At 41.8% G+C, this 9,714-nt stretch overlaps 1 protein-coding gene across 2 annotated transcripts; it reads right to left on the bottom strand.

Annotated features, from left to right (window-relative positions):
* Positions 1-1,303: 1,303 nt before the first annotated feature.
* On the bottom strand, positions 1,304-8,653 carry LOC115581813 (chondroitin sulfate N-acetylgalactosaminyltransferase 1-like). Of its 2 annotated transcripts, none has more exons than XM_030417241.1 (11): positions 8,055-8,653; positions 7,201-7,302; positions 5,669-6,330; positions 5,477-5,577; positions 5,196-5,374; positions 4,579-4,795; positions 4,130-4,231; positions 3,513-3,694; positions 2,255-2,349; positions 2,049-2,130; positions 1,304-1,746 (listed from the first exon to the last, which is right to left on the bottom strand). In XM_030417241.1, the coding sequence occupies exons 3-11, from the start codon at positions 6,029-6,031 to the stop codon at positions 1,463-1,465; spliced, it is 1,605 nt and encodes a 534-aa protein (XP_030273101.1). In that variant the 5' UTR covers positions 6,032-6,330; positions 7,201-7,302; positions 8,055-8,653; the 3' UTR covers positions 1,304-1,462. The 2 variants fall into 2 exon arrangements, with proteins under 2 accessions (XP_030273101.1, XP_030273102.1); XM_030417242.1 differs by having other exon boundaries at positions 7,201-7,299.
* Between the last annotated feature and the right edge of the window lie 1,061 nt (positions 8,654-9,714).

Raw genomic sequence — 9,714 nt, 5'->3', positions numbered from 1 at the left:
TGTTTGATCACATTTAAAAATATTTTAGTCAGCAAAGAAAGCTATCATGTAAACTGTGTATGAACTACAAAACTCAGTAGGAGTAAAAAAAAAAATAAAAAAAAAAGGAGGCATAAAGACTAAACTGGAATGTAATAATTAACTCATTGTACTTTATATATTGTATACTGAATATTGTACTTTTCACTCCTCTACATTTAATCATGACAGTCAAGTTCAAACCTTAATTTGAGGGGAACTGTCTCATACAGGTAAACAAACAGCTGGAGCTAAACGACAGATGTTCTCTGAGATGATGCATGTTTCTGTGTGTGAGCCCTTTACTCAGATGGAGCCACTTCAAGTCGATACTGTGTGTTGACACCAGTCTGATCATTTATGTCATTACTTTGTTCACCCGCACACGCGTGCATGCGTCTGACGTCAGACTGGAGGCCTGTTTAAATGCTGCCATATGCTCCAATCTCCACCTTTTGCACATGAGTTTGGCACAAGTGGTCCGATGTTACTGCAAAAGATCTGTATGCTGAATAGCTTCCAAAGCTCTTGAATGTGCTTTTAGTTCAAAATGACCATTTTTAATGAGTTTTAAAGGTCAAAAATCAAGTATGACAAATTGAAAACCACTCGACTGATGTTTAAGCGGGTCACTTTCTTTGGGCTCTAAATTTGTCCCCAAAAGAAGATGGTTAAGATTTTTTTTCTTGAGCTCCATGGAGATGGTGGAACTATGATGATTACTTACGTCAGAACGTCCGCTCCCTCTGTGTGGATAGTTTAGTAGATTAATTTGATTGAGTTGACGTTGTTTTAATATCCAATCTTATACAGTTTGTGAACGAATTTACATATATTCCTTAGATTACTAACAGATTACGGAATTAAATCCAAAATATTGTAAAGACGAGGACCGGGGTGTAAATAACATCTTTTAAAATCAATCTAGGCTTCCAGAGAGACTTTGAATATGCAGGTTAAGCTGTATGAAACTTGTGTTTTATGTTGGTTTTCTTTTGGTTTTTTACATTTTAAAACAAGTCCCCATCTACTGCAGTTGTTTAGGAGAATGCTGCGACGCTGTTTTGCTGTGAAGCTCCGGTAAATGACTGAATTATCGTTTTTGGGGAGAGCTGTTCCTTTAAGACAGAAACTAATTGACAAGGGGGGGGGGAAGAAAGTGAAATTCTATCCTGCAGACATTGTGTCCTGTCAAACACAGATATACGTGGTAATGCATTACAGCATTCTGCTATGGGTCAAGAGGTACGTTGTGAAAAGAAGTTGAAAGAAATTGACAAATAGATCACACAGGTCATTCTTTTATTGAAATATCAGTCATTATTGATTTTTTTTGTGTCACTTTTGTGTCCACATGGAGAACAGAAACATAAATTATCATGAACATACTGACTTATCACATCACCAGAGTCCTCCTATCTCATCTCCAGCTCAACTCCCCTCACTATGTTTCTCCTCTCCTCTGCAGCTGGGAGTTCAAATGGAGCTTGATCTCTCGCTGGAAGAACAGCTCCCCCAGCTGGCCGTGCGAGGCTTCGCTCATGGCTTTGGTCTGCATGCACATCTTGTACTTGTCCGGAGGAAGCTCATCCGCGCAGGTCTTCTCGTGCCACAGGTGGAAAAGGCCACGAGACGGAGAGCGAATCACCATCAGCTTGCTGTGGAGGTACTTCCTGTACAGGTGCACGTCCTCCAACCCCCAACCTTTAATGTGTCGGTCAAAACCCCCTGGGAGGAAGTTTGGACATATGTAGTGAGAGTCAGAAGATGCATTTAACTTCACTTTTGTTGAATATTTGAGATTATTTTGTGTCCATAAGATTTGAGGACTTTAAGGCTTTAGACAATCAGAAAAGACACAGAAAAAACAATGCAATTTTCATGTAAAAATACACAGAATGTACTACTTTATGCATTTATTGCTACATTCAGTACCTCCATATTATAAAGTGGACCCTTGACAGTAATATTTAGTCGTATTATGTGTTTAAAAACATGGAATTATGAATAACAAAAGCCTTTTTCATTACCTATGTTGAGGAAATCAGACCTGTACTGGCATGTCATGCCAAACCCAAAGTCCCTCCAGAATCCAGTTTCCTTCCTCATCACCTGCAACAAGAAACAGCAGCCTGACATAAGTGTTGTATATCTTGACGACATTAACTCGGGTTCATTCAAGTAAATGTATCTCTATTGTTTTTTTATTGTCTTTTTTTTTTTTTTTTTTACCTACCAGTTGTTGTTGAAGAGTGGGTAGAAGAGTGTGATTATGGTAGATGATAGCTGGGTTGTACTGGCTGAAGAGCACCGGATAATACACTTTCTTACCTGGAGGGAAAAATAGTGATAGAAAAACTATAGTTAAAACAATCAGTCTCATAAACTGAATAATGTGTCCCATTTCCTACAAGTGTTGCCTGTAATAACAACAACACAGACGGTGTAAATCACTAATGATATCCGTTTAATACCAGCAGCAAGAGCAGACGTTTGACTGGAGTGAAAGGAATTAAGAGGCTTGTAGAAAGCAACAATAAACACCAGACCTGAGTGGAGAAATTAACGACTTGCCCACAATAGAAACACTACTGTGCTGGAAACTTATTGATCACAATGAGGACAAAATCAGCAGAAACTCATAGATTATGATTTCGATTATGAGTGTTTTTCACAGCAGATACTGTGACTTGTCATACAAGGAGAACAACAGGTGTTATGATGTTCCCCAATGATGTCAGTGTCCTCTGTGGAACTAAAAAAGACACAGGCGAGAATTAAGTAAGTGGTGTATCCTCGAAACCAAATTTCTCTCAGAATGGAGGAGACATCTGTCGCATGTTTTCTCTAACACTCACGGACGCAGTTCAGTGGAATGAATGAAGCGAGGATTAATGTGGAGCGGCTGCTCTCCGTTGCTGTTGAGACGAGGTGCAGGCGGCAGGTGTGACGTTGAATCTCTTATCAGATGATAATCAAACAGCAGGATGTGTCAGAGCTGCTGTGGTGGAACTTTTTTATTATCAGAAGACAGAGAGAGTACAGTACATTCTAGTATTCTATGGTTTGTTTGTTTTTTGGATTTAGCCTCAACAAATCATGTGAAATGTATGCGCTTATTTATCTTACTGTGTGGGTGGAATTTGTTGATAGAGGTCATCGTAAGCAGCATGTGCAGTTTTGTTTGCCAAATTTAAATGGAAAAGAAGCCACTTCATTTCATTTTCAGTGGATTATCAACCTGAGCAGCCAGAATAATTGAAAACATCTGTTTACAGGGCCTTGAATTAATTAAATTAAACAGATGGCAGAGACAGTATGACATAAATAGAACATCTAATGGAATATGATGTACATTTTGGTTATAACTCCAGTAGAAACAGGCTGTATTATGAATCAGGCTGGAGAACCCCTCTTTGGTATAAATGTTGCATGATGTCAAAAAAACTCCCTCGTAAATGTTTCATAAAGCTTCGATTGAAGGGATCTCTCACCAGGCTCCGCGTTGAGACGGCAGGAGGTCAAGAAGTCAGCGGTGAAGTGGATGTCGACATCACAGAAGAAGAGCAGCACGTTGTGGCTCCGCCTCCACGCCCTGGCCCCCACGTCCAAGCCCCGCCCGCGGGAGAACTCCTCATTCATCTGGATCAGAGTGAAGCTCCTGAACCGGGTCTCTCTGAGGGAAGGCGACAGGAGGAATGTTTAATCAGACAGGTACTCTGAAGCTTCTGAGTGCTTTCTTTTGAAATGTTTAGAGTGAATAATCGTTGGAAAAAAAACAACCAACCTGGAGACATAAAGTCATTCCAGATTTAACAGCAGCTCAGAGAGGAGCTTCAGCATTTTACTCCCAAATGCTTTAAGTAAAAAAGATTTTGAACAAGATAGAGGGGTTTGTGTGTTGCTTATTTGGGGTTCAGAAGACTGTCTTACTATTCGCTTACTAACTCTCTTTAGGGGCCCTTCAGGTGTTTTTTCTGTGTTAACGTGGACTTTGGGCTGTCAGTGATTGTACGTGTACTGGGCTGTCCGAGATCAGAGGAAGAATTTGTTGGTGAATTTTGTTCAAAATTGGCATTTTCACTTGTAATGTGAACTTGGCTACATTTACCTGGTGGTTTGGTCAAGCATGGCTTTCACCTGGTCAATCTGATCTCGACCAAAGTAGACCACAGTGAGATGAACCCGGCCGTCCTGCTGGATGCAAACTTCTCTGAACCAGAAAACAAAAAAAACACAGGAGGAGGCATTATACAAATAAACACATGTTAGAACTCCCACTATACTGCTTTCTCCAGAGATAAATTGCAGACAAATTGCATTTTCTCAGATAAGAACAACAATTACATTCGCACCTGTGAAACAAGCCTTTAAAATCTCATTTTCTCTGAAGTGGCGAGAAGTCTCATTGGATTTCAACCAACCACTATATTAAGATAAGGATTCACTCAGCGCTTCCAAATAAATTACTATGAGACTGAGATCAATAATGTCAGGATACAATCACATTTGGAGTCTGCGAGCTGCTGCCGGCATGTTAATTTACTTTTCTAATGATACCTGAAGTTGTTGATGAACTGCCTGAATGCATCCGCCCTCTTGGAAAGAGGCACAATGATGTTGATGAGGACGCTGCGCGTGTCCAGACTCTCGCTCTTCACCTTCAACACGGGACCGAACGGCCTGAAGAGCACGAGCTGAGTGAAGTCCCGCGGGCCGTCGCCTTTAAACACCAGCTCGTAGACGGTTCCTCTGTCCCGCTCCGTACGAGTCAACCCTGAGGCAGAAAAAAAACAGGGGAATCACATCCCATATTCTCCTGTGGGTAAATATATTCCCTTGTCTTTTCTTTTCAATGCTACTTTCTGCTTTTACCTCTTCTCCAGATATGTTTTGCAATAAATTAAACTACCCAATAGCATATTCAAGTACAGCTGAGACATTTTGTCATTTAATCGATTAGCCATGTGGTACTGGCCAAACCTGACCAATCAACATAAATGATGCACCACCAGAAGGGGAGACAGGACAAAGCTACACTTGATACTGCTGATAGAATTGTTGCTTCCAGGCTGGGAACCAGCAACTGGAAACTCTGGATTGATAAACGTTTTCCAGCCGACCAACGATGATAAACATCTGCAGAGGATGAATGAATGAACGGAGATCTCCCTCACCTTCTACGAAATCTGCAGGGGAGTAAGTTCTTTTCCGCCTGATGTTGTCTGCGTGCTGCGTAGGTCCGTTCAGGACGTGCAGAGCCGTTTCCACTGTGCCTATCAGCTCGTCCCTGCAGTCTCTCCTCACAGGCCTCTCCTCTGGGTGCCTGGTCAGCCCCGTCTCCAGCTGGTACACCCTGAGTGAGTGACACAGCACAAAAAACCCCTCTGGTGAGACATCAGAAGTGGGCCACACAGTTACAACCTGGAGGCCCCGATGGTTCCGCTGTCCCACTCACCTCCGCAGGGTGAACATGTCAAAAGGAATCACTGCATATTCGCTGGGCAGCTTAACACCTGAGTTCACCTCCGCCTGGTTCAGCTGGGAGCGGAAGAACTCCTGGAGGACATGATGTAACATTTACCGCTACATCTACAACGTCAAACTTCATTTATCTCATCAGCACACATGGATATAGCATCTTTCCTACCTTGAGGTCAGTCTGTGTCGAGGTTTTGTGCAGACTCTCCAGACCCTGAGGCAGGATCCCTTTAGTTTTAGCTTTATCCAGGGACTCCTGGAGCTGCTGTGTCCTGTCCTGGAGAGCCTCCTTCAGCTGGGCTATCTGCTTCGTCAGGCTGTTGATGTAATGTTTGTGAGAGTCCTCCCTCTCCTGCAACAAGGCCATGTATCCCTCCTTGCTGGTGGTGCCTCCGGACCACAGCAGAGACTGCTGGCTGGTGTGAGACGTCGGTTTACAGGCCAAGAGGTAGAACAGGGACAGGCAGCAGCAGAGGCCCAACACAATGAGGCCCACTCGGGCCAACAGGGCTAGAAGCCACCGTTTAAACATGGTGGATTGTCTTTGTAAAAAATCCGTAAAAACTTCAGGCCTTTAAATCATGTCTGTACTTTTGTCACGTAGACACACAACCACAAAAATGTGAGCAATCCATGGCTCCTAAACAATACATTAAAAAATATGGCTGTTATATTAGACGTCCTCCTGTTTCCTCATGTTGTCCTTATCGGTCACATCGTCAGGCAGCATCTTCAAGAACTGTCCAAACATCAGATCCTCTTAAATAATCCACTAATGTATTTGTGTTGCTGAGTGAGAAGAGAAGAGCATCACCAGAGTGCTGAAACTCACTGCAATGAGAATAATACACGTTAAACATTCAACAGTCATGTCAGCAGTTCTATTGAAGGGAAAAGTGACCCTAAAATCAAAACTACACATCTCATTTGGATTTTGGCGTGTACTCTGCCTTTAAATTGAATGCCAAGGCCTCATTGCCGGTTCCGGACACAATCTGTGAGGGACAAGGGGTGTTTTTACTAAGATTGATTTATTTTGAAGCTTTCATAGACGCCTCAGTAGGTCAAAATATTGCTAAGCAGGTACAGTGTTCACCATCTTAATTTAGTGAGTTAGCATGCTAGCATTTGCTAATTCGCCCAAATTACAAAGTGTAACTGAGGCTGATGGGAATGTCATTCATTTTAAAGATATCTGTCCTTAACTAAAGTTTGAAAAATGACAAATTTGACCTGATGGTGAAGCTGAAAGGACAGTGAGAGAATAAAGATTCATCCTCTTGAGATCATGAATAACTACAAAATGATCCATCCACCAGCTGTTGAGATATTGACCAGATGACAGAAGGGGTCTAACACGCTGTAGCCACTTCACTTGGATTTGATTGGATTCGCTCATAGATACCAGTCACCTAAACACGCGATTCAATAATTACTCCTTTATAAACTTGTAAAATCAATCTTGCAGTGTTAAAGAATGTCAAAAAATATTCAGCCATCTCCATCTGGATCCACACCAAAAGTTAATGGAATCAAGACTCATCCTCCATCCATGTTTTGTGGAAATCTGTTCAGTAGTTTTTGTGTAATCCTGCTGACAAACCAATCGACCAACGGACACGGGCGTAAACATAACCTCCTAAATATCTAACAGCATCCAACACATCAAATGACAAACTGAAGGAGAGCAAACCAACCAACCTCATCGGTCCTGTCCTGGTGTGTGCGAGCAGCGTTCTTCATTAGCAGCCCGTCTTCTCGCTGCTGCTGGACTGCTGCTCGGGTTTTTAGAGGGTTTGCCTGCTTTAAAATGCACAGAAACGAGAAATAACCTGACCTTACATTCACTCTGACTGCCACGACGCTGAAGGTGGGAAGTGACAGAAACAAGCATTTCTCTGTGTGTCTCTCCACCCTGTATGTGTGTACGTGTGTGTGTACATGTGTGTGTTGCCATCATCAGTTTATTCACAGCACAGATGGCTCTTTATTGCTCAGGTAGAGGCTGATCTCATGAAAGACTTGCTTATGTTTCCAGGTCCACTCAGGCTGCATGTGTGTGTGTGTGTGTGTGTGTGTGTGTGTGTGTGTGTGTGTGTGTGTGTGTGTGTGTGTGTGTGTGTGTTGGTCCATACACATGCATGTGTTCATAGCATACAGACCCTTTTAAAGCCTTGGACAGGTAAGTTTTCAACTAAAATTTCACCCTGTTTTTCGACCCTTTCACCTTACTAAAAATCCGTCCATAGCATCACCAGCTTTTCATCCTAAATACTACAGTTACGGCTGTAATCTTTCATCTCTCGTGGCTCGCATTAAAGCCTTTCATCTGTTTTTTAATGACTGCAAAGCTTTTATCTCGCTGTCATCTCATTCGAACACCTTCCACGCAAATTAATCGCGATGGGTCATCACATTTATGAGATCTCGGGATTAGAAAAAAACTGATAGCAGAGGACTGAGATCACAGGCTGAGACATGCAAACGTCACCCTCCGACACATACTTAACACCCTACAAAGCTGAAATTACACTTAAAAAAATTGCTATAATCACCAACTGCTGTGAATCTCGAAGGAAAGTTGTAACCAGATGTCCATGATCCTGAGCGGCTGGTCTCTCCCTGCTAAAAAAAACTAGTATCTCAAGAAAAAAATATCCAGGAAAACACAGAGAAGTTTACGTATCCATACTATGATTTAATAACTCTAACGGGAGGAAAGTGAACGTTATCCTGCTGAGGTGCTTCTTCTCTTCCCCATCCTCTCTCCTCTCAGTCTCCACCTTTTCCCAGCACCTCCCTCTCCTTTCCTCTCCTCTCCTCTCTCTTTTTCCATCTCTCGCTCTTCTATCCGGCCAAGTGTTCTCTTCCATCCCTAAGAGATCTCACACCATCTGCCTTCATCCTGAATTCCCTTTCAGGTCGTCCGAGGCTCCACCCTGCCCTTAAGTCTAATTAGAAGGCAACCGGAGTAAGGACTGCCCTTCAGACTTTCAATGCTCTGCCACCTGCAATCTGTTGCAGGGAAATAGCTAGGTACCGCTTGGATCTCACCAATAGGACGGGGTCTTGCACATTTAATGAGGCAGCGTACAGATGGTCCTTGTTTCCATTCGGGTGTCAAATCCTGAGCTCTGACTCCTCTAAATGTTGGAGTTGCGTCTCCTCTTGTTCTCTTCGATGTCTTCGGTGCATCTCACCTATTTTTTAAATGAAAACATGAATGCATTCAGTGCTTAATGTTCTTGTTTTTTTTACTATTATTACTAGTTGATTCATTTTTTGTTTTTTTCCAGCAGAGAAATGCTACTAAATGCAGCTGAAATGGAGCTGAGCTACATGGACAAAACACTTTTAAGGACTTTTTAGCACAAACATTTTTGGGAAAGAAAGTTTAATCAGAAGAGAAAGATTTTTTTTTATGCCATACTAAATGAACTACTCATTTTCACGACTGAATGAACTGAATAAACAGACCTTGTTTTCCTCTGAGAGCAGCTTGTGTTTGCGTTATTACCTCAGTCATATTGTAGTTTGAATTTATTCTCCGACGACCACGTAGCAGTAATCCATATCCATCCCAGCTACAGCCTCAACACCATGTCAGTCGAACAATGCCAATATAACATCTACTGTTGAGAACACCAGTGCATGTCAGCCAGTTGTTAATCAACATTTTTTTAACACCTATAAATAATGCTTTTATGAAGTGACAGGGACTAAATCTGCAATTTAAAAAAACTGGTGGAGACATGTTCCTGGTGTCCGAAATGTCCCGTGTCCCCGGTGTAAATGACACCTGTGCTCAAAACACTAAAATTATTTTTCTGATGCTAAAGACAACAGTGCTGCATTTTCTGTAGAGCAGTGTCCCCTTTAGTGAAAACAATAAATCAAAAGATTAATCAAACATTTCACAACAGACTAATAAATATTTGTTTGCAGCCCGCTTTAAAAAAGCATGGACAATTTAAATTATTTCAAAGGCCTAGTAAAGAGTCTCCAACAACACCTGAAAAGGGTAAATATTTCAGGAAATTAATATTATGAAATAGTCATAGGTGTCATTTTCAATGGTGACACCAGGGACATTTTTTAAATGTTCACTGTCGTCGTCCCCGCCACTTTTTAAAAGCACATTAAGGTAAAAATTAGTTTAAAAGTGAAGAAAGAAATGAGATTCAATTAATTATGATGCCCTGTAATGCAATTTAT

The sequence above is a fragment of the Sparus aurata genome, chromosome 5, assembly GCF_900880675.1.
Source record: "Sparus aurata chromosome 5, fSpaAur1.1, whole genome shotgun sequence".
In the NCBI taxonomy this organism is placed as follows: domain Eukaryota; kingdom Metazoa; phylum Chordata; class Actinopteri; order Spariformes; family Sparidae; genus Sparus; species Sparus aurata.
Note: the sequence above shows the minus strand (reverse complement) of the source record. Positions and strands in the feature narration are given on the sequence as shown.

Coding starts and splice junctions, on each gene's coding strand:
- LOC115581813 (XM_030417241.1), bottom strand. CDS start 6,031: ATGTTTAAACGGTGGCTTCTAGCCCTGTTGGCCCGAGTGGGCCTCATT. Junction 2,131..2,254: donor CCACTCTTCAACAACAACTG/GTAGGTAAAAAA, acceptor TTCTTGTTGCAG/GTGATGAGGAAGGAAACTGG. Junction 1,747..2,048: donor GTCTGATTTCCTCAACATAG/GTAATGAAAAAG, acceptor ACTTCCTCCCAG/GGGGTTTTGACCGACACATT.